This window comes from Agelaius phoeniceus, chromosome 20 (assembly GCF_051311805.1).
Source record: "Agelaius phoeniceus isolate bAgePho1 chromosome 20, bAgePho1.hap1, whole genome shotgun sequence".
In the NCBI taxonomy this organism is placed as follows: domain Eukaryota; kingdom Metazoa; phylum Chordata; class Aves; order Passeriformes; family Icteridae; genus Agelaius; species Agelaius phoeniceus.
Window position 1 is genome coordinate 7,504,656 of NC_135284.1, and position 27,979 is coordinate 7,532,634.

Below are 27,979 nucleotides of genomic sequence, written 5' to 3' on the forward strand. Positions count from 1 at the left end.
GTGATAATTGACAATCCTTCTGAGTTTTAGGGATCTTCTCCAGTGCAGCAGGGAGAAACAGAAAAAATGAGTTAAGATGGCCGCACTAGTTAGACATTCATTAGTATTTGATGCTTTTCCTTTTCCCCCAGTGATGCAGAGATATCTGGAATGCAGGGCAAATGCCCTGTGTTGGGGCAAAAATCAGCTCAAACCCTCAGCCAGGATAACAAACCCCTGGAGAACCTACAGTGCTAACTGAGCACCCTGCAGGAACCAAACCAGATACAAAGTCTTGCTACAAGAAAAACTGAGGAATGCTGGTTTAGTTCCTTGTTCACCAAGAATCCTCACACTACTTGTCAATCCTGCAGCTCCTCAGTGCTGTTCCCATCTGGTTGTATCACTAACAGCTTTCCACCAGTGCCCCTTTCAGTGTGGGGCAGGAACAAAGAGCCAAGTGTGAGCACAGCAAAGTGAAATAGGCCATTTCCTTGCCTGCCAAAGGCTTCCTACAACCTGGACACTTGGCACCAGAGCCTGAGCTGCCTCTTTCATTCAGTCACTGGGCATTAGCCATACCTGCAGCTTGTAGATCTTAGCAGTATCCCACGGTAATGCTCCTCCCTGGGGAGTATCTGGGTCAGGTGGGATCACAAACCATCTGGGCAAGCCAAATATATATTTGAATTTACAAGCAGGGCAATGAGCAGTGCTGTGGAATTCCCAGTTCTTCCATATCACAGAAGCAAGACAAACATTTCCTGAAGAACAAACAAGCAGCAATTCTGGAGAGCACAGACATAAAGCTTTGAACAACTTTGTGAATGTACAGGTGAGTACTGTGTGTGGTACTTTGGAAGACAAAACAGAGACCACTCTTGAACTTGCTGAAAGCAGCAAATACCTGAATTGCCTCAGTTCTAGATACACTGTGAAAATTGAAAAGGAAGGTCAGCCTGTGGGGGAGTAAGTCCATTGGTAGGTTTAATAAGATCAGCTTTTTTCCAGTCTTTTTTTTTAATGGAAAGAATGACACCATGCCACTGAAATTCTGCACAGTCCCAACTTTAGGTGGAAGAGGGCAGTCAGCTGGTGGAAAAGAAAACACTCTGAAGACCTTTTGGACAAGTGCTCCAACAGGAACTCGAATCAGCTCTGTGTGTCTGAGGGATTAAGTACTGCATGCACCTGCCTGGCTGCAGTAGCAGCCTAGCCACCTAAAAGCAAATTTAACTAATGATTTCACAAAAATATTCATTTCCAGATATGTAAATACAGGTATCAAACATACCTGTTTATCCAACCCACCCATATGAGGAAGTAGTACCTTTCCCTCTAAGCCTTCTTACATTAAATGCCTTTTTGTCCCCAAGGGTTGCCTTGCCTCTAACAATTGTCACCTCCTTCCACCCCATCCCCCTCACAAAACCTGCAATATGTGCCTTTCAGCAGGTGCATGTTGCACAGCAACATAAAATGGAGTCCAGCCAGCAAATTAGGACTGAAGGCTTCTTCAAAGCTGACTCTTTGACACTGGAACCCTTGATTTATCAGTGGGTGCTGCTGTGCTGTGGAAAGAAAAGAGTTGAGTAGTTTGAAGTTCTTCTATAGTTTCTTTGGTCAAAGGCTTGAAAACTGCTTTGAGCAGATACTCTGAGATGAGTATTTGCTCACTAGAAGGCCAGAGATGGTTACAACAGGGATAAAGGTGTGTATTTGGTTTGCTCTTTCCTTATTCAAGCTGAAGCACAGCATGTCCAACTCCTCAAAGGTTTGCTAGTGTTGTGTTGTTGATGATGCTCAGGTAAGTTGTGCTCCAGCTACAACTGTACCCTTCCTATTGTGATACTCAAGACAGTTTGACACATCATTATTGGAAAAAATTATATTTTGGAAGAACTCACTACAGAAGGTGACAGAATTCCAAAAATCAAATTACATGAAAATATACATCGCCATCTTCTTTGTACATTAGGTGAGGAAAACTCTGAAGTAGAAGGCAAAGCAGATGAAGGGCCACAGAAAAGAGTAAAGGAGGGAAACTATTTTTGATACCAAACCCAGAAGTTAGTCATTTGAAAGCCTACAGATGTGCATGCTTGAACTCAACCTTGAGAAAAAACAAGCCTCCCCCCCCACACACCCCACCCCACAAACAGGCAATGAAAAAGGCAAACCAAAAATTTCACCCATAAAAAGCAGCTCATTCCTATCTTGGACTAACTTAGTCAACCAAACTTCCAAGTGAAAGCACTCAAGTCCTTGGAAGTTAAAAATCCATCAGGCTGCTCAAGGGTGCTCCATGGCCAGTTTTATTGCTATACCAAATTCAAGAAGGATGAGTAATTGGGTTTAAAAAAGGGGTGGGAAGAAAAAAAAGCACCTTTGAGACTACAAAGGTCATCGTAAAAGAAGACACAAGTAATTGATAGCAAATCCTTTCAGGGTTTAATTAGGAAAATTGTAAGTTCTGATGGGGGAAATAAAAGGGACCACATTTCCAAAACCAAAAAAAAAAAAAAAAGAAAAAAAAAAAGAAAAAAAAAAAGAAAAAAAGATACTAAACTTGAATAAGCAAGAAATTTTAATTAAGCCTTGGTGGGTCAAAGGAAAATTAAAGTGGGAGGAAAAAAAAACAAAACCAAAAAAACCAACTTAGTATCCTAATTGGTTTTGACATGCTTCACAAGTTGTTGTTTTTTTTTTAACTCAGGAAACAATGAATAGGGAGAGAAAAAACCTGCTAAAATCTTTAGAATTTACACAATTCTATCCCTAACTACAGACAGCATTATTTGGTACAATGTGTATTTGTGGATGTACATGAACAGTATATATATTATCCGGATCATGTTGTGCTATGTACACATCTTTACAATTCTTCCTGAAGGTTAAAGCAGTTCATTAGATTTCAAAATGCGTAATCATCTTGTGTTGGCACTTGTTAGGCTCTTGTCAGCATTGATAACTGGCATGTTTTATTGCAGCCCAGTTCCAGCCAGTGTTTGCCAACTTGTAACAACAGAAGTCCAGCAATAGGTGGGTAGAGTGCAGGAAAAAAAACAGTGCCATGTTTCTCAATTGGAGACCTGCAAAGAAATCACAGGTATTAAAATAAAACCCCTCCTCACCCTCAATTATTTTCAAGATGTTAATTAAGTTTTTCAAGCTCAAGAAGATTAACTATTACTTGTTCAAGAGCTTCACATACCTCTGAACAGAAGATGGATAAATCCAAACTCATCACCTGAGAAAGCCTGGAGTTAGTTGAGCACACTGTGTGTCCAAGCTCAATTATGAGACTTTCTGGCTCCTGTACCTCGCGTTGCTTGTCGAGCGCGCAGCGTGCAAAGCTTGGATTATTCACACACAGGGCTAAACGTGGCAGATTTATCACTGAAAGTCTGTGCATTACTTACTGTGAGAGGCAGGTACAGCAGTGCTCAGCAAGCACTGACACCACAGCCCCCAGTCACACTGGGCTGGTTTGAAACCAGCTGTGGCCCCTTCTCATCCAACTCCCTGCCCAGCGCTCACTTGGGAGGAGTCACCAGACTTAGAAAAGCTTTTGCCTTCCAGAAAAGCAACACAGCCAATTACTTAAAATATTTGTCAAGAGCATTGTTTCACTATAGCTAAGTTCAACATGGCAACAGAGCTGAGGTTAGTTAAGGATACTCTGGAGTGTTACTCACAGTTACTCCCTTTCTCCAAGACAGGAAAAAAAAAGTCAGCAGCATTAACAATTATTGCACTCCAGTTATAGGCAGTACAAGACTTTCTGTTCCTTTGCTTAGTCTTTTGGTCAATATTAAGCATTTTTTATGTTTAATCCATACTGGGGAAAGTTCCTTTCAATCAAAGCATTTTTGCAAAGAGGGACTGCAGAACTAATTTGTCACAGATGGAGCCTTCCCCCAACCCCCCCCTCCATGTCTACAAAAGGGTAAGAAAGGAACTCTCTCCTGTACAACTGTGATTTAAAAAAACTACCCAGCAGAAGAATGTAGTAAGCTGCTCTGGTTCAGTCTGAACTACATACAGTGCCATATTTCTGTCCCTGTGAATTGCGTATGCTGTAGGTAACCAGTAAATGTGGATTTGGGGTTTGCCAGCCAAATGGGTCAGAGCAGTTTATTTGCCAAACCAACCATTAAGAGAAGGCAGCTTCAACATGAAGTTCTGTTTTGCTTTGAAAAGCAAGAGTGGGAAATTATTAGCTCATGGAGGAAGTTTTCCCTTGGCATACCCAAGATAAAGTGACCAAAGGCCAGGGATTTAAGGGCCATGCTTTAATACAGAGCTTACTACAAGAGGTTATTTAAAAAAATGTCCCATTAAAACCGAGATGGGATTGTGTCAATTAGAGTAAGTATCTTGAGCCAGAAGCTCTTTAACAGGGTGGCAAAAAAAATGCAAATATCACATCAGCTCCTCTCAGGTCAAAACTTGTCCAAGCTCTCAGATATGCCACAGTTCAGTTTCCAGGCAGAACACAGCTGTTTTTATGAAGCTTTTCCCAATCCTTCCTCACTAAAGATGTTTCTTGGGCTGCTGAAGAGAACACCACAGTTCTTGATATTATTAACTGGTAATATCTCAATTTGATGCTTTCTGCTGTGCCAGGAGATTTTCTGTTAAAACTCCCATAGATACCTGAAACAAACCCTTCTCAGTGGTTCCTGGCAACCTCACTGAAGTCTCATTTAACTCCTATGTGCAACATGCCACCAACATCTGCAAGATAATCCACAACTCCTGAGATAACAAGACTTTTAAGATGCTTTTAAGATTCTAGTAAGTATTCTTCACAATAATGAATATCAAGGAATTGTCACCCCCTTCTATTACAGCTCCAGTAACCTCTAAGTGCCATTAATAAAGCAGGATGAATTTTGATAAAGAGAAGTTCAACTTCTGAACAGCATAAAACACAAGAATACAAGAGAAGTTCCCCAATTTTGGCAGAACAGGCTGTCAAGTTCTTTTAGTCTTTAGTACTGCATACAGGAAAAGAGCTCCACTGAGATCATGCAGCTGAGAAGAAAGGTTTGGGAGTTTCTTTTTGCTTTTGAGGGGGAGAAAAATACTTCAGCAACACTTAAGCAGGAAATCCTCAACTCAGGTAACTGACTCATCTTGAGAAGGATACTTACCCTGAAAAAAGTGAAGCTACTAGCTGCTGAATAAGTGTCACTCAAAAGCAGTTTCTTGGCTTTTTCTTACACAGCGGGCAACTTTTCTTTTAAATTCTCCATTTCTGTCTTCTCTCCATTCTTTCTGTAATTGAATAGACAGCTTTCAGATGTCAGTCCTACAACAAGGAGTTGTACAAGCTCTAGGAAGACTCTTGTTGTTCATGTTTTCAGACATTAGCCATCTAGTCAACACCTAAATTTGCTTACAATCATTGAGCTCCTCACTGAAAACCTGCGATATTCAGGACTGTCTAAAGTTTGCTCTGGGTTTCTGTGCCAGCTGCTTACAAGACAGTGAGGATGTAATTTTCCCCTTGGATTTTAGGCACACTCCAAGACTAACCTGGTGGCTTACCAGTATTTCACACTGTCTGTGGTAAAACCTATTTGCTTCAGCCTGCAAAGTAGCAGCAAACTCAACAAGCTGTTATGTGTTACAGACAGTGTCTTTAACTATGAAAAGGGTACACAGGTACTGTGAGCCAGCAGGTACTCAGAGATTTTTTAAAAGACAGTTTCAGTTCCCTTCAATCTAGGCAGGACACTCCAGGACAGAAATACAGAAGTCACAGTCTCTAGAAGAGGCCCAGCAGTGTCCTTCGAAAGCAAACACTCCCAGTTAGATATGGCTGTAAGACACTGGCTCTGTGAGAAAGACCTTGGGAGAACACTCAGCTCACCTACAGGCCTGGGCTCTGTGACAGGGATCTGGTTTCAGAGCTGCAGAGATGAAGAGCCAAGATAAAGATGAGCAGGAAGATAGCAAAGAGGGAAGTCTGAACCCAGAGATGCACCCATCAAGGTAGCACAAAAACCTACACGAGAAAGTGCAGCCAGGTTTGTTTTGTGCCAGGCTCACAAGGAGCTCAGATGAGAGCACAGGAGCACCAGGTGTGGTTAAGATTGATGTGCTGGGCACTGCCTTCCAGTCAGAAGTGGTGGGGAAAATATAAAGAACCCCTTATTTCATGAAGTTCTCCAGTTCTTAGTTTCTGATACAAGCAATATATTCTTACTGCAGGGGTGAGGGAAGGGGTTAAAAACCCCCACCTTGTCTCAGCTGATGCAATGTAGCACACAGCACCTTTGCAGCCCCACCTGGAGTGGAGGCTGTGGTACTTGGAGTGATAAATGGCATACCCCAACATCCATCACCTCCAAGCTCACCTAAACAATCAGCATGTTGGAGAGCCCAGCACGTCTTTACTCTTCTATGAAAGCACAAATAAAGCACTAATTAGTTTGTTCTTTTTCAGCAATTCATGCAGCAAACATTTGGTTCCTTGGACTGGGACATAGGACAGCTTACACAAGATGGCTTAAAGCCAAGAAAAGCATTGAATTTGTGCCCTCTGAGCTTCAGAGTCTTAGTTTTTATTTCTACTTTTTCTATTCATAGCTCTGTGAGTTGTTCAGATTTGAATAGCAAGCAAAGTTTCCAATTTGACAGCTGATTCTCCAAAAATGTAATTTTAGGTCATGAACTGTTCTATTTATTTTTCAAAATATCTATTCAGGTTCCTGATCCTCATTTTTCTCCCACTCCAAGAGACAGTACTCCAACATGCACAGTTCATTTTTCCTGAAAGCAGGTATATCCCCTGCTCCTATAATCCTGGGAATTGCCTGTAACACCTTATTCACTAAACTCACTTAAAAGCAGAAACTACTGACAGCAGACAAAGTATCTTATAGTAACTGCCCAAGTTTATTGCTGTACTAAACACAGGAGCTGCTGATTCTTCATTACCCTGAGTATGGTTTTTTGCTAATATGAAGAGATCTACAATCCAGCAGGAGAACCAACTGCTCCAGCAGCACTTCTAAAGTTCCTTGAAACATGTAATGTCACAGTCAAAAGAAGTTTCTAGTATCCAAAGTGATGCCTCACTATTATCTTCAGCCAAATTTAAGGTTTTTTTGTTCTTTCATGCTGGGCTAGAAAAAGCTGGTTTCATTTTTGACCTTTACCCTAAGGCAAATTCATTTTGTGTCAAACTTTCCTAAGGGAAAAAACCAAAAAAATAAAAAACAACCCACTCCTGAAGTAGCTGTCAGAGTGGGGCACAACACAAAAAGTCTGATGTCAAGAGGGTGACAAGCACAGCTAAAACCATGTGCTTTGTCCAGGCTCAGGCCAGCTACATTCAACATGCATGAGTTTGTGAAGTGAGGAGTTCTAACTGCACTTTTAGCATTTCATTAATAACTTGCTCCTGCTGGTGCTCAGCAGGAAATGTCCATATTTCCTGGGTGTCTGTTTCCACCAGCAACATGACACAAAAAGGGGAGGTCCAACACTTAAAAAGGATAAATGAGGAAATTGTTCACTGCAACTTTTTGTTTGTTTTCTGTTTTCCCATTCAATTTGTTCTACATGAGTCTGTTCCCATAATGATTTTTCAGAGAGCTCAACCACCTTTGAAAATACTCACAACATAGCAGATCAAAGGCTCCAGGAAACTACTGAACTCCCACCCACTTTGGGAAGGTATAGCTTGGCTGACAGAACAGGTTAACATTCCTTCACAAAACTCTGCATCTCACAATTCCCATCTCATTCCTCACTCCCACAGTTAAAAGAGCAGAACTTCTCTTTATGAGAAGACAATGCTCACTGCTGAACTGCAATTCAGGAGCTTGTCAGTTATGTCAGATGAGCAGGGCCTGAAGTCTGTCCCCCTATGCCCTTCCAGAACTGAGACCTTTTTTCTCTCCCCAATGCAAACATTTCTCAGTCTCATTCTTATATTCTGCTCTAAACACAGCTCTTCTAGAGAGCTGATAGCTGGGTTTGTACACACTCACAGCACAGGCCATGGTCCAGAATTCTGAATCAAATGCTTCCATCTCACACCTGCAGATTCACTCTGGCCTTTGGCTGTAAATCAGACCATTTTCCCTCACTCCTGAGCCAGTCAGTCTAGTCTGGGACAACCCTCCCTGTTGAGTTGAAGGTGAGATGCCCAGTAAAGCCTTTGAGTACCTTCTCAGAGCACAGACCCACACAGTCAGACCCACTGCTCTCATCCATGGGACAGGCAGACTGCTCTAGAGAAGTGAAAGGAACTTCCCAAGGCTAATCAGTACTTCTGTCTGACAACATCACTGCTTTTCCCAGCACAATGGCAGCCTCAGCCTGTGACAGAAAAGCTTCTTCCCAAGTTCCTGTTTGCTAAACCAGAACCAGAACTGCATGGCAAGGTTTCTACACTGAAGACAATTGGCAGACCAAGGAAAGCCTTACCGCTGCATCAACATTAGCAGGAGAATCACCATTGGGATCTGCCAGCATAGAAATAACACTAATCATGATCGTTTCCACTGTGTGAATGGGAAGCCAGCGTTCCTCAGGTTTTTCATAGCCATATTTGTCTTCTCCAGGCTCATGAAGAATTGAAATGCAGACATCGCCGTTCTTGTCAACTACAAAATAGAACAAGGCATATTTCAGTCACAAACAACATGCTGGCATTTCTTCAGGACAGTCAGGAACTGCTCATCTTCATTCCAGCTACTCTGAAACACTGTTAGTGGAAACACTTCATAAAGAAGGAAAGTAATGAACTATTGCAGAACTTAAACTGTAATAAACAGGGCTTGGTGGGAGTCTGAATGTGCCTGGACTCCTGACAGAGAGGGCACAAGGGGAGGAAGGGCTCAGTCTGACACCACATTGCAATTCTCAAGAATATTTATTTAGACAGGCTTCCACTACAGCCTTTTCTGTTAAGTTCAGCAAACTCGAGAGTGACTTTTTTCCACAGCAACAGCATCAGCTGGATATTACTGGAACATATTGAAATATGATTTAAACTGCTGGAATTAGAAAGTGCCTGACAAGTACTCTGGTATTTCCAGAGCTGAAACTGACACAGCATTAAAATATTCCCTTGTCCTTTTGATGGGAGCACTGTCTCCTCCCACCTTTCAACATCTACAGTTTCTCAAGTTGAAGAATATTTTTATTTCCCAGTCAAACCATCTTCTGTTTTATTTCACCTTCCCATCCAATCTCCATCAGTCCATAGGTAAATGAGGCATTAGGAGAAGTCTCCTTTAGAGAGACTAAAAGATTTCTTTTCATGCTTCACTAGATGAGGACAACCTTGGGCTTTCTATACTGAGCTGCCAAGTCAGTAACAGCAAGATGAAATAATTGAAGGTATAACAAAAGGCAGCTATAGAAGTCAAGTTTTTCCTCAGACTAGAATTTTGCACTTTGGAAAAAAATTAAGAAAAAAATTAAGAAAAAAATCCCTGAACAATTACCAAGAATGCAAGAACCTACTCAGAATAGCTTCTGAAAATACTTTACAAGTATTTTATGCTCTCAGAGTAGCACTATTAAAAACTCTGCCATTGTTATTACTTCTCTATTAAACGAGGATGGCAAAGTAAAAGCAGAGTTTCATATTTCTAACATGAACAGAAATGTATTTTATTTGTCTTCACTTTCTGCATTTTAGTTCTGAACTGCAAAAAGAAATTGAAACTTTGACATTTCTTACCATTCGGATGCCAGATTTCTGTGATGAATTTCATTTTTGGCGGCCTCAGTGGGTAGTCTTTTGGAAAAGTAAGATGAGCCTTGAAAACACCACCTTCACTGGGGAATCAAAAATATCTTAGTAGAGTTTCTTGTAAGCTTAAGCTGAAGACTGGAACTTACTGATGTTCTAAGTTTACACCTCACACAACTTAACATCATGTTGGTAATTAACAGTATCAACACTTCCATATGCAATCTAAGGAGTTTCTACATTCAGAAGATCCTTTCACAAGATACTGCCAGTTCCCCAATGTGATCTTTTTTTAGAACTGGGAAGATGTTCCAGAGGGGAAAAACCATGGGGGTGGGAAGGGGGAGGGAAAAAAAAAAACAACCAAAAAACTGCCAAGGAATTCACCATCTGGAATCACAACTTATATTTTTTTCCTCATAGTACATTTATTAACAGGAAAAAAAAAGGTATTGCCAATAACTGCCTTTCTCAAGTCCAGCCCAGCAGACTCCCATTTTCCTCTGCTAGAGGCCTCAGTCCTAATTTTGTGGTCTCAGTCTGCAGCAGTGAGCCCCAGGGAAAAAATGCAGAAAGCTCTGGCTGTGGGTAGAGTTTATTTAATGTATTTATTTAATGTAAAAAGACTTCCAATGCCACCTTTTCAACACTAAACTGAAGTGACTCAGGCATGACAGTGAGGTGTCCTGCATTAGTTACCCACTCAACTGGAAAACAATAATAAACAAGAGACATCCTGGTTTTATGTGGAGTTACAGGCCAGGAGTAGTGCCTTTTGAAAAGGTGAAGGTCTGTATTAATGGAAAGATTTACAGATGGAATACTTTGCTAATGTCAATAATATTTGGCCTGCTACTGTCATTTCTTCTAACTAAAGGTTGTAACAAAATTTGGAATTGCAAAGGTAGAGCAGAAAGTGGAACATGAACCCCCAAAGATGGCATGAGATGCATGGAGTGACAAGCTACCCCTCAGCAGCCACACACACACACTAAACAAGTGGTGAACAGAACAGGTTCAGTGTGATTTTTTTCCTGTATTTGTAAAGGAGTAGGAATCTCTAAAGTGCACTGGCTACTGAGAAAAATAACATGTTTTACCATCATTATTAACCTAAGGGGTGCAGCTCCAGCAAGTGTCTCAAAAAAAAAACCCAAAACAACCCCCCAAAGAAACAAACAACAAAAAAATAAACAACCCCAAAAAGCAGTGCCTTTAAGTAACTTGGCTCTTTGAAGCAGCTGAGGGGATCTGAACCCACAGCATTTATTTTTCACAAGTTTTAGAAATGGCAGGCAGTTTCCAAAGAATCCTTCATCCCAGGAGAGGTGAGAATTCCAGAAGCACTGTTTAAACATCCATAATGTGAACACAAAGGAGAGCTGGATTGCATTTGTTGATAGCCCCAAACCAGTCAAAGCCTTTCTTTCAAACTGAAAAAGTCCTTCTTTCCCTTTTTAAAGAAGCAGATCCTAAAGCTACTGGGCTGTAGGGCATCCCTGGTTGCCCCATATCAACTGCATATAAATACATGTTTTAAAGTGGATACACATTAGATATCAGTTAATGAAATACAGCTGTCAATTAAGGGAGATCAATGCCATTTTTAGCAATATTCCTTAGAAAAGGGTTTCTGTCAGTAGAGTAATGCACTAAGTCTAAAGTCTTCTCAAGTAAACTCAGAATAAATGAAGTGGTACCAGGAATGAGAGTGATATTTGAAAATTGTTTAAGTTAAACTATTATATATGACCATCCTCATGAAACAGCCCAGGGAAGAAGGGCTCAACCCTGAAAAACAATAACCAAGGACTGGAACAGAAGTTTCTTACCTAAAAGCCTCAAAAAAAGTTCAGGACTCAAAAGTGGAGTTTAAAAAACCACTATTGCAACTTTCAACACCTAAGATGACAATCAATTAAAAGCAGCATTTATTTCTTGACAATATTTATAAAATAGCCATGAGAATATGTTCAGAAAAGGTCAATAGAAGTTGGAGAAACCATCTCATGCAAGACATGAGAACCACAGTGCAGTGAGCTTGAGGAAAAGCCAAGCAATTTGATAACTGGGTTTAAATATTCACTCAAAGTCTGCTGACAGACAGACAGACAGACAGAACTTCATGCTGCAACCAAAACTGACTCCAGTGAACGTCACTAGGCTTTTTGTATCAGTAATTCACCACTGCAACAGCTCCGTGAGGAGAACAGAGGGCATCTGCAGGAGTGCACCTTCAACTGACCTCTCGTGGGCACAGAACCTTTCCCAGAAACTGGAGCAGGCATCACCCCAAAGTGCTCCAGGGCACACCTGGAAGTTCTCCCATCTCCATCTGACAGGATTTGGAGCCAATTCTGTGGACTGCTGAGGTTTCCTCCAACTACATCCCACTGAATGGAATATTCTCCTACCATCATGGTTTAACGTGGCACTATCAGCTGAGCTACAGCCTCCCAGCAGCACCAGCAAACAGGGGATTTTATCTGCCTTACCTACATGTGAAAGAAAACAGAAGCTGCCTCTAAGTGCACCTTTTGTCTTTCTTTTCCATACAAGTACAAAGAGATCAGTGTTGCATTTTCCCAGGGGAGCAAAGCAGTTTAGAACTTCTACATAGCAAATCCAGCTATTTACAGGTACTCTGCTAGCAACAGAGGAGCATTACCTGATTTAGCACAAGGTTTTGGTTGGCTTCAATTCACTAGGAGCAAACTAGAACTAGTAAACCCGAGTTCATTCAAGTTTCTGTACAAGTATCAGTACTTACTATAGTGTATCTGGAGGACCAATAATAAGGACTTCCCATCGGTAAAGATCATTGTCATCTATTAAGCCCGCTGAAAAGCCTTCCACTGGATTTTTGTTGAGCTCTGTGTAGGAAAAAGAATTTAAGAGAACTTTAGGTGTCTATAATACACATTTGCTGGTTTTGCTCCTGTGCCCATACAGGACCAAAAACCCCCATGACATTTGGTGCTTTATCATGGCCTGAGTGAGTGCCCTCAGCTCCCCCAGCACCAACACTTCTGTCAGAGCTGGGACCATGTCTGACCCTAAAATTCTGTGTAACGTGAGCAGAAGGGCCAGAACAACACCCAGCTATGGGGCATGGTATCCTAAACTAGATACCAACGAGTGTTTAAGTTAGGAAACTTCTAATAATATAGGCTAATAATAATATATCTAATAATAACTTCTAATAAGTCAGGCTTTCTAACAATACAAGAGCTTTACAAGAACCCCAAGGAGCCAGCTTAACTAATGTCTGTCTTTAACTCTAGAAAATGTTAACAACAGACCAAAGTCACATTATGTTTTTATTTAAAAGCAACATTCTACTTTGTTTAAATGATTTTTCTTTCAGACTCTGAAAGCATTTGAGACCTGTGCCAGTGAATTCTGGAGAGAATGATTTACTATACTCTGAACTAGTACAAGAGGACATGGAAGATAAGCTGCTGTGCTGTTCAGATACAGAGTTGTGTGTCTTTATTTCTTCCTTTTGCTTCACAGTTCTTTTCCACCAGTGACAAGCTGTAGAGCATTCTAAGTGTACAGGCTACTTCATAGAGTCACTGCCAGATAGAGGCTTCTCTGGGAATAGCTACACACAAATTAACTCATAGCCAGGTCTAGACTCCACTGAACTTCTGTTATCAGCCTGCTCCAGAAAAAAAACCTGTAAGATCTGGAATTAAACCCTCCAATGAGTTTTGCCTATAATCCAGTGGTGGGGGTAGGAAGGTGAGAACATCTATTAACTGACAGCTTCAAGTCAGAAATCACATTAAATGCCATATTTATGAGAAATTCAAATTCTTCATCCAGCATTTCCAACAGTACACACCAAGTCCTGATAGATCTTGGGTACTTAGGATACAGGAAGGGGGAAGTTACTCCTTCAATGGGTCAATAATTTGCAGATTAAATTAAGAATGGTAGTTATTGTGGAAAAAATACCAAAAAAGCCAACCAACCATACTTATTTTAACCTGTCAGACTCTATGCAGTCCTCATTATTCTGTTCCACGGCACAGCTTGTCCACATATTCCCATTTTGCAAACCTAAAAAAGACTAAAGAGGGCCTTCTAATGCCCTCAGGCACACGCAGAGGAACTTCAAGTGAGAACCTTGTACCTTTCTGGAGAAAAAGCTGCCATGAAATCCAAACTGATTTGCTCATAAGCTTGCAATCATTGCTGACCAGTTAAGTTGTGAACTATTGAAAGTGTGGCTGAAAAAGGCAGGAAGAATCAATTCAAGCCCTACACAGAGGAGTCTAAGTCCACCCAGGGTAAACAAAGTGCTGAGCTCACGTGAAGGAGCCAAGGTCCTGAAGAGGGAGAGAGCAGGAACATCAACTTTGGTCATTACTAATTCAGTCAAACTTATCCACAAGGATGACTCAATTCAAAATCCCAAGGGACACATGAAAAGGGGTTTTCCTAGGAGCTCCTCAGAAGGGTGTAATCAGGAGGTAAGGTCAGGCACCCAGCCCCAAGGTGCAGGACAAAGTTCTGGGTAAAAAGAAGAAAAGTAACACCACAGGCTCTCTAAGCAAGATGCAAACCTCAAACCCAAAGGCTACAGCACGGCCATGCCTCCTCTAAGCAAATCAGTTTTCAGACTCTGGTATTTATGAAACTTTGTGGAAACAGCTGCACAAGCTTGGGTAAGTATTTAATCTTAGCTGGAAGGGCAGATAGCCTAGGTGAGCAGCTCACTTTAAAAGAGTCTCACCACTCTCTTACTACCTCTTTAATACAACCATTTCTTCAGCATGGTCTATTAAAAGTTCCACCACCTCAGTAGTTGAATATAACCTGCTTTTTCAGGCAGGATTTCATTAAAAAATTGCCTATTGCTTGTGAAAAAAACATCTCTGCTCAGGACATGTACATCATCCTTTCAGATATTATTAATGCTGTAATACAGAATACCCACTGTAGTAACTACAGAAGTCAGTAAAACCTATTATTTGAATTCTATCTAACCTAAGACTTTCAAACTTGAATTTAAGCCTGTGAAACACAAGTGCCATCATTTCTGCATTTCCACAGAGAAAAAAGGATTTGTGCAGAGTTGTGTGTGAACTGCTGTAACTCAAACTGCTCACATTCAGCTTCTTTATTGTTTGCAAGTTATCACTGCTCACTGATAAGACTTTAAAGACTGCCAGAACTTAAGACTAAAAAAAATCAGAATGTTTCTCTCTATTTAAAATGCCACATTATTTCCAAAGCCAATATACAGATTTTCTTCTCTATTTCTTAACATGTACTGTTTCAATTTCTTTCTACATCTGTCTCAGCCTCAAACAACTTTATCCCTAAGTAGTTCAGAACATTTTTTGTGTATTTATTCCCAAAGAGAGACTGCTCTTGCACTCTGACTCTCACCTAGGACCATGTAGCACTATACTGGCAAGAGAACTTGGGAGAAGGAGCAAGATTCCTGGATGCCAAGTCCTTTAATGTAGAACATCTGTAAACTGTATGAAAGGGACAACCATTGACAAAAATCTTCAGTTACAGCAGCTAAAGAAGACTGCTTAGTGGATGTTGCCTGTAAAGCAAATGAGCACATCACTTCTATTACAGGAGGTGCCATCAGTCTCAGCTTGTGAAAAGGTTCTTTTCCTTCCATGACAGCAGTATTGAAGCACAGCTCAAGCAGCTGCTGATTGCAGAAACACTCTTAGAAAAACAATGAATATAAGCTCATGCACCTTCTCCACGAGAGGTATGCAGAGTTACCATCAGCAATTTAAAAATGAGCTTTTCCATCCCGATTATTTATGTTAAACTAAACAACACGGCTGGCAGGCAGACAAAAAAGGAAGTCTCAGGAAAGTTCTGCACTGAGACACGAAAAGCATCATCCTTGGCTGCTTTACCCTGCCAGTAGCTGCTACTCATTAAAACCTGCAAACACCAAGGCCCAGTGTTTGTTTGGCTCTGTTTTTTTTCCCTGGATATAGTGAGTGCTGTGTAGCAGAAAAGTTAAGCAGCAGTACCACCTGTCTCTGGCCTCTCTCTGCACTGGCTGAGGCTCCCACAGCACTGAAATCCCTGCACCAAAAGCCCCAGGGAGCAGCGATGCAGGCAGGGCACAAAAGGACCTCACAGACACAGCTCAGCGACACAGGGGCTGCTGCCAGGCCGGTGTCACTGCCCGGGGCGAGTGACACTGAGGGAGTGACACCAAACCCGCAGCCAGGGCAGGACGGGACACCTGCTCCCTGTGCCTGCCAGTGCCCAGCAGGCACAGCATTAACTGCTTGCAGCCTGGACTGAGCTTCCCCAGACAAACGTGGGGGAAGCAGAGGACTCGGCTCCTTCTCCAGGAGGGGAGAGGGGAAGCAGCTCTCAGTGCAGGGCCTCTACAAAGCCCTGAAGAGCTGCAAAAGCAGAGAAGCCAGGCACATGTGAAGAATTGGATCCTTACACATTATTTTTCCAATAGCTTTACTTTGAGATTTTTTTTTCAGCTAAAGATATGTTAATGTACTCATTCATGTTTAAAAAGTACAGCATATTTCCATTATGTCCATACCTAACTAAATGCCATTTACTTGCAACTGCTATATATTACAGTCTGTTGTTCAGCATTTCCGACAATATTTTTTGCATTTCTGATTATTTAATAGGCATTTTTCTACTCAGCAAAATAAAACAAAAATCCAAAACATTCACTCAGTGTGGAAGCAGTTTCAGGTAGAGCCCTTTGCAGACCAAGCAGCAGCTGACAGCCAAAGCAGCACACACCTGGACAGCTGCCAAGCAGCAACATACTTGGAACAGAATCCAGTGTCTGCTTATAAATTAGACATTCAGTTCCTTTAATCCCAGTCCTGAACCTGGAATTAAATCCAATACCTGATTTGGGAGGTGAGGAAGACTAAAGGCCCATAATCCAAGAGAGTTGTTTAAATCCAGAACAGCTTCTCAAGCCCCATGGCTCCCTTTGCACATGATCTGCCACACAACACAGTCTCTCCCTTTAGCTCTTACTAAAGCAGAACTAAGTTACCATTGCCTTAAACTTGAGCCAACACAGTACCATGGGCTGCACTTCCAGTTTCAGTGTTTAGTTTACATCAAGCTACTGATGTTCCCACACTCACTGAAACTGCCTTTATATAAGCCCAGAGACTTCACCAATCCCAGAGCAAAACAGCATCAACAGAAATGACTAAGCAGAAGGAGGCCCACAGCTCCCTAGAACAGCTATGTAAGGCATCCAAACTTTTCAGCCTGACACCCGGACAGCCACTGCAGATCAACTCTTCCAGTATTTGAGCTACATTACAGTACAGAGCTTCAAAAATAGGAGTTCCTAGAGTTTTTTAACAGCAGCCTCTTTAGTAAGTTACACAGTGTGTGAGTTTTGTGCAGCCAGTGAATACAGTACAACACAAAACCAGACTAGGGAGCCCAAGTCCTGGCTAAGGTGTCTGGATAAACCATCCAGCTGGCTCACACAGCTCTCAGAGCAAGCAGGCTATTCTGACACTCTATACCTGCTGCACCTTCCACTATTCTAACACTTTATATCTGCTGCACCTTCCACTATTCTAACACTTTGTATCTGCTGCACCTTCGACTATTCTAACACTTTATACCTGCTGCACCTTCCACTATTCTAACACTTTGTATCTGCTGCACCTTCGACTATTCTAACACTTTATACCTGCTGCACCTTCCACTATTCTAACACTTCATATCTGCTGCACCTTCGACTTGTGCTGTCTCAGCACCAGTCCAGGAGCTTCCAACAACTGTTCACACTGAAAATCCTCATTCTAGACTCTTCTCTGTATCCCATACTGTGACTTCCCTATAGCCCTATTACTTCACTGAGGTCACTTACAATTTCCAAAACTTTCCTCCACGCAGGACCCAGCTGTACATCTCAGATTCTAGAGAACCAGGGCTGAGATTATGATAAAGTAACATGATCTCTCTGTGGAGATGGATTCCCCAAGCTCTCCATTTCATCTTTCATCATGTTCTGTCTTGCTCCACAAGCTCATCCAAGAAGTTCAGACAAAAGGTAGCACCAAATATGCACACACTCCTGATAGCCACTGTGGGAGTGACAAACAGACAACACTTAGAGCAGATTAAGCCTCTGAAGGACATGGAAATTATTTTGAAGGGAGACCACAGTAGTAAAGACAAACCTGTCTTTAGCAGAGATTCTAGCAATCATTTCAGTAGAAGCTTTAGGTTTGACTTTAGCCTGGCCACTAACTAATTTCCAGTGCTCCACACATCACTCCTTCGTAATAAGGGCAGCACTTCAGACATTTACAAATCAAATTTTCTGAGCTCAGAAAATTTGTAAGAAGGGTTTCAAAATAACAGGCAAGCTGCATCTCAGTGCAGTGCTACACATGTTTATGTACTGCTCCACTGGCCATCTCCTCAGTTATACCTGTGAAGTCTTCCTTAGATTTGCACAGAAGGACAGAGGACAAGGCTGGATGTTTCTTGTTTGATTTTTGGTTTTATCCCAGGTAAATTCCTCGCCATAGCCATAGTTCAGCTTTGCAAACAAGTGGAGAGCAGCACTAGCCCAAAGTCCCTAAAACTGCCACCAATATGAGGATTAAGGTACCAGAGAAATGGACATTGGAATTATTTTATGAGTAACACATCACATTATTCTCGAATTAAGCTAAGAATTTAGTTCCTTGACTCTGTATATTCTGTAGCTGCATGGTCATAGCAGTCATGACATACCTGGAGACAGACAATTGTTAGTTTAGATGAGTTATTATTTAGATTAGTATTACTTATTATTTAGATGAGTTATTTATGGAAAACTGAGTCCTAACACATCAACCAGGAACTTGCAGCTCTTTGGTATTGCCTTGGTTCTTAAGGAGCTCCCCACAATCCCTTAAGCCCATGGAGGTGGACATCAGCAGACATTTCATTGCTCCTTTAGATTTCTCTCTCACAGGTCTCTAAAGCAGCTCTTAGACAGTCTCAGGTGGAACACAGACACCCAGCAACTGCTCTAAGCTGGCAACCCCATTTCCCCAGCCCCAAGTCTGTCCCTGGGCCCCATTTCACCTGAGGGTCCTACAGACAGCCAACAACAGTCACAAGCTGTTCTGAGGCATTTCCCTCCTGCAGCACTCTGCACACACGGACCCTTCTGTGTGCACACCCTCAAACCAGTCCTTTTCCAACATCCCAACACAAGGAAGGTCTGCCTCCCCCTCCCTCAATGCCATTATTTGCCATTAAGCAAACATCTCAACTTAAGTTACTGTGGACCACATTGTGCCTACTAAGCCCACAAATCTCTTCTTTCAAAACAAATGTGGTGTTGCAATTCTTTCCTGTCCAAATCACTGGAAATAGAAAACACACTCATCTGATGAAAACCTTTGAATGCTGTAGTGCTGTTTGAAGTTTTGAAACTTATGCTTCCAGAATTAAGGTTCTCAGAAGAAGTTCAGAATATATGTTCAAATTACCATCAGCCATGTAATTTTGGTAGAAATCAAGGTAAAATATTTCCTGAACAGCCTTCTTTGACTAGACTGCTAGAAGCATGCTGTGCATCACATCAGAGCAGAATCCAGCACAGTTACACCACCCAGCTTAAAATGGAGGTTGAATAAGGTCTGTTAAAAGACCACAACAAAACCATTCCCAATGAGTTCTGAATTTTAAGGGGAAGAGCTATGAGGAAGGGAAAAACAAGGATAGCAAAAAGAATTGGAAGAAGCCTGATTGGGAAACCCAGATGTAAAAGGAAGCAATTATGTCAGCAGGGAATATTCAGTGCAGTGCTTTGCCCAGAGTCACCTGCAGCACAGAGCCACATTCATCTGTCACACTCAGTGTCACAGAAATGCCACCTCCACTTTGTCCTCCACGTTTCATGCCTGTTTTCACTCTTAAGAGTTCGACAAGTATTCAATGGGTACCTGCATTTGAGAGGGTCACCCTCAGCAGCATTCAAGAGATCTTATCAGGGTAAGTGGTTCCTGAGGCACCATTGATTATCCCATCCAAAGCAGGTGTCAAAAACAGGTCAGATGAATCACACTCTACACACACTTATTTCTCTCACCTGCAAAGAGACTACAAGTTTCAGATGCCTGCTGTACACAACTGCTGGAATTTGGCAGGACAGGTGCCATTAATGTAGCAGAATTTACCATGGACAGGACAAGTTGATTAACTCCTTAAAAGCTAATTATCATTAGACTAAAGCTAAGGAAAAAAAAAATCCATCCAAGTATCTTCTGAGCAGTCACATACACATTAATCATGAAACAGCACCACTGCACAGAGCCAAGGGCTCTAAGATGAGTTTGGTTCACAGACAAAACCAGAACAACATTAGAAATCCACTGCAAAGGCTCTATGCCATGCCTGTGCCACAGGGAGGTACTAACATCTGAAAGACCTGTTAACATCTAAGCTGTTGTGCAAGCAGAGAACAATTTTCCAGCTTGTTTTCTCTCCTGCTTATAATATGAATAACAGGTTTGCATATCCTAACTTGAGCCACATTGTCATCTAGAATTGTTTTAAGACATTCCTTTAAATGACTCCTGACAGCACCATCTTCTAGATCAACAGCAAATGCCAGCCAGCTAAAAAAACAGCCAGCTTGACCTATGAGGTGTATGATGACAGCACAGAAATACATTTCCCTTAACAATCCACACACAGAGACTTGTATGGGAAAACCTTCACAGAGGGGTTTCTATCAGAAAGTTTTTATTACTCTAAACCTGTACAACAACTGCTAACACTTCTGTCCAGGAGAGCAGATATTTTTATGGAAGCCTATTTCAATTAGATTGCTATACTTAGTGTTCTTCCAAGGCCTGGATATCTGATCTCTGCTCCAGCTGATATGCCTTGGACCTGAGAGTAGGCAAGAACAGCAAGTCTGAACATTCACACTCGCAGGGTGGCCTAAAGCTCAAGCCTAGGAGAGACTGTCAGTGAAAGATCTCAAGGCCAGGCCCTGAAATGTAGGCACACACCACTGAAAAGTGAAGCAGAGGCACAGCTGGGTGAGAGCAAAGGCCTGCACTGCCCTGACTCCATTCCCACACACTGGAACAAAAAGCAGACAGGAGTTTCAGGAGTCACACACCCTCTTCCTCACACAAGCCACCTGCTCTCCTTTCTCCAGGCACCCAAGTCTGCACACTCATTTTAGTATTTAGTTAGTTCTTGCTTTCAGAAGAGCAGCCACCCTTCAGATCAGTTCCACTTCATTAGAACCCCATCTCTATGCTAGGAACAAACTGTTGTATTTTACATCAAAACAGAAGTTGATTAAACACACTACAGGAAGAAAATTTAGCAGAATGCCTACTTGAGGCAAGCAAGTTTCACCTACAAAGGTCACTTATTTTCAAACTGTTTAACACAGGGCATTGGGGGTACTAGAAACCAACTTGTACCAATCACAGAAGGGACCAAGTAATCCCACATTAGTTGAATATGCATGTATTGTTCCCAGTCTGTCTTGCACTGAACAGACATTTCAACAACACACAGAAAAGTCAAGGCAGAATCAGCTATAATTACATGTGGCTTCATCTGAAGACCATTCACTCTGCTTGATTTAGCCCTATCAGTTTCTCCTAAATACACACATATACAGCCAATCAATAAATCCTTCCTTTGCAGTTCTGCAGCAAGTAACTACAACACTGAGGCTGGAATCAGCACCAATCACAGAAGTCAAGACATTTTAGTTGGTTTTTGCATGATTTAACATCTCCAAATGAAGCTCTTCGCAACAAAGCAGAAATTCTGATGAAAGTATTTTCTCAAATGGGATTAATTTTGCTCCTTACTTCAGAGGATCTCCAGCAATGTCCTCCCATTCCACTATTCTCCAACCAAACATGAATAAATCACTGTAGTGCCAGATCCAGATATGCCCTTCCTTTGGTGTAACTTACAATGCCTTGTTTGGGGGGAGCAGAGAAGGAAAGAACTCACTCAGAGCTACTGGCAAGTTTGGTTCTTTCCCTGCAAGATTAGTAAGCTGACCTAGGCAGAGCCAAGGCAGTGACTCCTTGGTGAGGCAGGTTCTTGCTTCATCCTGTTTAAGCAAGTGGTTGAGTCATCAAACCCTTCCATTCTGTTTAGCTAAACCTGACTTTCCAAAACTGCCAGCACCCCTGAAATTTTGCTGGTGGTGCTGTTAAAAATATTCTTTCCTTTGAAGATGCAAAGTTCAGATTATTTCTACAAGAGAAGCATTTGGAAAACTAACATGTAGCAGGCAAAGTTTGCCATTAGTCACATTTATCATGTTATTTACAGTGCAACAGAAATTCAGGCTGCTTGTGCTGCTGTAGTGACTGGAGTATGAGCAAGGCCTGTGTTTTAGCAATGATATTGTCTATAAAGTCAGCTTTGATAATTCTGTCAGCACAACCTCACAGAAACAGGATTATCTCATCTGCTGTAACAGGGCTGTCAGGGGTTAAGGTGACTGCTACACACATGCACCCCAAAAAGCATCAGGCCAAAAAATTGATGGTTATCTAAAAACATGAAAGTCTTCTAAAAACAATATGCAGCGGTGTTTATCATTTCAGGACCAATTAAAATGCTAAGTTTTACATGTCCTAATTATTTGGGATAATACAGAGTATTACTGTCCATATGAACAGACCTTCACAAAGGAGATAAAAGAAAATCTAATATCAAATGAATGCTTCACTCAGAGGCACTCAAATGACTTTCTTACAGACAAACTTACTGTAAACAAAGGTGGCTTATACACCAGCCACCCCAGAAACATGCATCTCAGCCTTGATGTATAAAGTGATCTTCATTCTGCAATTCCCTCTCCATTCACTACTGAAATAGATCTTTTAAAAAGTCCTATCTAACTGCCAAAAATTCAACTAGCTCAACATTGCCCAGTAAGATTCTTCCTTAGAAGAAAGTAAAAGTTGTTCAACTGTCATGTTAAGTATTTAAAACAGTTTTCCAACTTGCTAGTTTTTAATTAGACATTTCTGCTTTGAAACAAAAGCTGTATAAACTTTAAACTGAAATAAGGCCACGTTTCTCATATTTAAGAAAAGCATTAGAGTGGCTTTTCTGTATCCTAAGTTGGAGATTATTTACAACCTCAGCCAACAAAGGCATGGTTATTCCCATTTCCAATGCTCCATGTTTATGTTCCAGAGAACTCGCACTTCTAGTTCCACTGTGTGCTGCTGATTTAACTGCGTCCTCCCTGTGTGAGTTTGCTGGTTGAACTAGACAAGTCTGCCTACTCTAAAGCCTCTGTGTCAGCAAGAATTTGGCAGAAAGATGAAATGAAAGTATTCAGAGACATACCTCAGTCTGTAAAACCTTTGGGCTTGACAGTGCTGGAGACTGGGAGAGAAGCTTTACACGCTGTTGTCTGCATTTCTTTTTAAAGAACATAAAGTTTTGGGGCTGTAAAAAGAAGTTATCCTCCACCAATCCCCTGGGGGGTGAACTCTGCTAACCCAGTGCTACACCAATCTACATTTTTTAAGTTCGGGGCACTTTTTTTCTTTTAGTTTTTCCTGCACTCTGCCTGGAAGAAATGGACAGGTCATGGCTTCTGTTTCACATTATTATCAAGCCACAAAGTGTCCCCCTCCTCAAAAAAAAAAAAAAAAAAAAAAAAAAAACCACAAAAAAACCAAAAACACCCAAAAAACCAAACCAAACAAACAAAAAAAACCCAAAACCCAAACCCCCCCAAAAACAAAAGAAACAAAAACCCTAAAATCAAAAAGAAACCTCCCCCTCGCAAGAAAATAAAACACCCACCAAAAAAACCAAACACCACCAAAGGTAGGAACAAATATGTTTGAATTTTAAGATATTTCCAGAAGCTGCTACTGCTTACAACTAAGTAATTTGATTTGAGAGGAAACCACATTTAATTTGACAGATATCCATAGATATCTGATCCTCCAGCTCTGGTTAGACCACCCTTTTTAAATGGCTTTGATATTAAGAGATCCCAAATCATCACTTCCTTAAGACTTAAAAAAACCCCAAAGACTTAAAAAAACCCCATAAAAACTACCCAAAATTCTTACTACTTTGAATTGTTCTTGTGCCTAAATGGGGGCAAGCACATGTCAATATAAAAACAGCTACTACACTTAGTCCCTGGGGGATCCAGCTCAGAATTTCATTAGCAAAGGCACTGTGAAACCACACAGAATTTGGGAGATTAAAACATAAGCCACATGTAACTTGAAGTTGTATTTTGTGGCTGTCATTGAAGGTCCCTTCTCTCTGAGCATTATCAGGATCCAGAACATGCCACTGAAGCACACAAGCATGTTGTACATGGTGCTGTGCTACCAGCTCCCTGCTCAGGTTACAAGCCAGCTTGCTTGCAAAAAAAGAAAAAGAAAAATCCAAGCCTGTCTTCATACACTCATTGGAGAAACTTCAGGTTGTGCTGTCAAGTTTTGCTCTGTTTGTAAAGCCACTGGTTTACATCTCACTGACAGCCAGCAGCCTCATCAGTTGACCTATACTTTGCCAAAGTAGTCAGGAATTAAACCAGCTCATTAAAGTGCTCCATACCAGACACCTTCTTTCCCCATAATTAAGAACCAAAGCATATGGGGGACCAAACAGGTAGCTACTCTGAGAATTACTGTTTAATATTCCTCCCTCTCCTGCCATTGTTTTTAATTCTAGGTATTGAAGAGAGACAGTCAGGGTCTCACCATTACAGAACTTTTATACTCCTCAATTCCTCCACCATGGTATAGGTTTCAGATTCTCACTTCAGCCTCCCTTCATTTCTGGATGCTTTGCTTCAGCTTCAAATCTGTCATTATCAAAGCACAACTGAATGATCTAGAGCAATTTAAACCAGCTTAGAGCACATAACTCACATCAGCTGTCTATTTACTGTTCTCCAAAACCCAACCACCAGGTACAACTCCATGACTCACCACACCTGATATAGACAAAAGCTGTGTGGAGCAGAGAGACTGAGTATCAGTCCCACCAGGACAATTACCACCAGAGTGGTGGCTTTTGGCTTGAGGTACAAGAAACAACGTGGGTATTAACAAAGGGAGCAGGTGAGACTTGGAAGACAGTCAGCAGTAGGGAAGGAAAATCATGAAGCTCAGACTCTGCACTATGACTCCAAGGGGCCTGACACCAGAAAAACCAGGGTCAGTCCAGTGCCAGCCCAGTTCAGATGTCACATAGGAAATTGTTTCTTCCTTTCTTAATAGGAAATAGATACGTGGTAACTTTCTCAGGTCAGTTATGCCATGTAGGACCTTTGAAGAGTTCAAGACTCTTCTTCAACGCTCACCATACTTCATGCACACACAAAGTCACTTCTAATACAGTTTCAATTTCTTTTAGTACATGTAAAGGGATACCAAAGGTATTGATATTACTTAAAACAAAAGCCCCAGAATAGCTGCATGATGCAAGAAAATGGCTGCAGTCAGTGCAGCTGAATCAGTAATAGGGGCAACTAGAAAAGCTCACCAGTTTTTACCAGCACACATAAAGCCTTCAGATAAGAGTGAGCAGAAAGTTAAACAGAAGTGAACCCCTAGATCTAGTAGTGTACAAATGTACTTACATATCCAACCAGTCTGTGCTTCCACAAGGCCTTAAGACCTCACAAGACCAAAAAAAGAAAAAAAAAATACACCACAGAAGCTGAATACTTACTATCAAGAGACTTCAACCAAATGTCCAACTTTCTTTTGTGGAGCACAATTACTAGATCAAAAGAGAAATTTCAGACAGCTGAACAACTACTCTAGGTTACCAAATGTTTTTTTTTTTTTTTTTAATCAAGTTAGAAAGCAACTATTCTACACTGTTTCCCTTTAGAGATCATGAATAGCAGAAGCTTCACATCACATCCAGTCTGGAGCTCCTCAGTAAGCCCATATCGAGGCATTATTAGCTTATCTGAACGTGCAGACACCTCACTGAGTGTCACTAATAACTTCAGCAGTTACCAAGCCATTAACAAGTAGATGCTGATGTTCAGGACTAAGGCCACAGTATGCGATTTTTAGCCACAGTACAAGATTTGTTGGGTTTTTTGAAGACCTTTACTTTAAAGGGGCAAAACGTTCTGTGCTAGTAGTTAACGATATTGAAGTTTCTCAAACTGATCACCATCCAAACCCAGAAAACAGTGCTGGAGATGCACAAACACATCATCCAGCTCGCTATACCCGGTTATGCAACCTCATCTCCTTACTGCTAACAATGCTGCTTTCCACCCTAAGGCTTCCAACGACATTAACTGAAGTTTCGGGCCAAAACCCCGCTCCGGGAATTCCTGTGCCACCCAGCGACCCTGTCCCTTTGTATGGCTATTCGGCCAACTCCAGCCAGCTTGGCGATTGCACGAGCTTAGGTACACCTGGCACACATCCCCTTGACAGGGTACGAAGCAATTTTTTACGTAAGGGACAAAAAAGGCGACCCGATTCTCCCAAGGCACCACGCAGACCCGTGCGCTTCCTCGAGTGGCCGGCCGTATCCCGGCCCAGCAGGCAGAGGATGCGGCGAACATGTGCAAGTGGGGGAGGGAGGAAGGGAGCGCTGCCGGCTCGTTTCCCTTTAAGTGTGGCAGCGCACACATGGAGCCGCATTGTGCGGCCCCGCGCATGCGGGGCCCCTCGGCGGGGCCGGGCCGGGCCAGCTCGGCCGCCCGCCCGGGGACAAAGGGAGGGGGCGCGGCGACACCGAGCCCGTCTGACACCCCGATGACACCCCGCTCCCCTCGGCCGCCGGCCCGGCCGCAGCACCCGGGCCGCGTCCGTCCCCCAGCCCGGTGCCCAACTCCTCCTCCCCCGCGCCCGTCCCGCCCTCTCGCCCCCGGCGGACCCCCCCGCCCCTGCCCGCGGGTCCCCCCGCAGCGGTCCCACCCGCTCCCCCGCCCGCACCCGCTGCTGCCCGGTCATGTCCCCCCCGCCGGTGCCTGCGGAGCCCCCGCCGCTTCTCCTGACAACAAAGGGGCCGGCGGCCTCCCCCTCCCGGGCACGGGAGGTGAGGGGGAGCCGGCGAGGGGAGGCGGGACGAGGGCACCGCAGGTCCCCTCAGGAAGGGCTGCGAGTGCGGGGAGTCAGCCTGGGCCCGGAGTGCCTCGTTCCGGGGGTGGGGGAACGATCCTTCTTCCCCCGCTTCTTTCCGGCGCCTCAGAAACACCCCCAAACATCAGCCCGCACACAACCCCCGCGCTGCGGGACGAGCTCCGGCTCGGTTCTCCCCCCGCCAGAGGGAGACGGGACCGCAAGGGGAGGGGACGAGGAGTCCTCCAGCCTTGGTACCGGGGGGCTGGGGGGTGCCGACAAGCGCGGCCGGTGCCACTCCGCGCTCCCCCGGCAGGACGGGGACAGCCGAGGGGACGCTCCACCACCGTGCCGGCCCCGCTCCCCTCCCCCGGCTCCCCTGGCAGCAATCGCCGGTCGGGCTCCCCCTCCCCCGCTCGGCCTAGTTCCCTCGGCTCCCGGCTGGGCACAGCACGGCGAGGGGGGGCCGTAATCTCCCCTTCCCCCTCACACACACACGCACTCCCGCCCGCCCCCTCCCCGAGCCGGCGCCCCTTCCTTCCACCGCTACGGGCCGCGGCCCCTCCGAGGCCGCCCGGCCGCTGCTCCCCCGCGGCGGATCACCCGCCGCCCTCCCTTCCTTCCTCCGCCGCCGGCCCAGGTACCTGCTAGTTGTCTCCGCAGTAGCAAGGCGGACTGGAGCTCCGTCATTCTCCCCCGCTCTGCCCGGGGAGGGAGTCCCAGCGGCGGCGGGGACGGCGCGGCTCCTGGCGCTGCGAGAGGTGGCGGCGAGCGTCCCTCAGCCCGTCCGCTCCACGCCCGCCGGGGGTCTGGCTCGGCGCCGGCCGCCACAGCACGCAGGGTCCCGGGCAGGGCAGCGCGGCCGTGGCTCCGAGCCGCCCTCCGCCTCCTGCTCCGAGCCCTCAGCGCCGCCACCTCCTGCTCCCCCCGCCAGGAATTTCACCGCACTCGGGCCCGCGCAGGCGCAGTCGGGCCGGCCGCCGGGCTTCCGCGCCGCCATCTTGAGAGCGGCTGAGGGGCGGGGAGCCGCGCTCGGCCGCCATGTTGGGAAGGTCCCTGCCTGCCTTTCCTGAGTCAAGCCTGAGTTAGCGGGGAGGAAGGGAGAGCGCTCCGTGAGGGGAATCTCCTCACGAAAGACATTTAGGGACACAAACTAAAGCACAGCAAGTTCCACCTCAACTTGAGGAAGAATTTA

At 43.6% G+C, this 27,979-nt stretch overlaps 1 protein-coding gene across 2 annotated transcripts; it reads right to left on the reverse strand.

Moving 5' to 3' along the window:
- Positions 1 to 1,852: 1,852 nt before the first annotated feature.
- UBE2G1 (ubiquitin conjugating enzyme E2 G1) lies at positions 1,853 to 27,753 on the reverse strand. 2 transcript variants are annotated; one of them, XM_054646772.2, is made up of 6 exons: positions 27,429 to 27,753; positions 12,474 to 12,576; positions 9,692 to 9,789; positions 8,428 to 8,606; positions 5,139 to 5,262; positions 1,853 to 3,071 (listed from the first exon to the last, which is right to left on the reverse strand). In XM_054646772.2, exons 1-5 carry the CDS (start codon positions 27,472 to 27,474, stop codon positions 5,176 to 5,178), a joined length of 513 nt encoding a protein of 170 aa, XP_054502747.1. In that variant the 5' UTR covers positions 27,475 to 27,753; the 3' UTR covers positions 1,853 to 3,071; positions 5,139 to 5,175. The 2 variants fall into 2 exon arrangements, with proteins under 2 accessions (XP_054502747.1, XP_054502750.2); XM_054646775.2 differs by lacking the exon at positions 27,429 to 27,753 and having other exon boundaries at positions 9,692 to 9,784.
- Positions 27,754 to 27,979: the final 226 nt, after the last annotated feature.

Coding starts and splice junctions, on each gene's coding strand:
- UBE2G1 (XM_054646772.2), bottom strand. CDS start 27,474: ATGACGGAGCTCCAGTCCGCCTTGCTACTGCGGAGACAACTAGCAG. Junction 12,577..27,428: donor ACTGCGGAGACAACTAGCAG/GTACCTGGGCCG, acceptor TTTCCTACACAG/AGCTCAACAAAAATCCAGTG. Junction 5,263..8,427: donor CTGCTAATGTTGATGCAGCG/GTAAGGCTTTCC, acceptor ATTCAATTACAG/AAAGAATGGAGAGAAGACAG.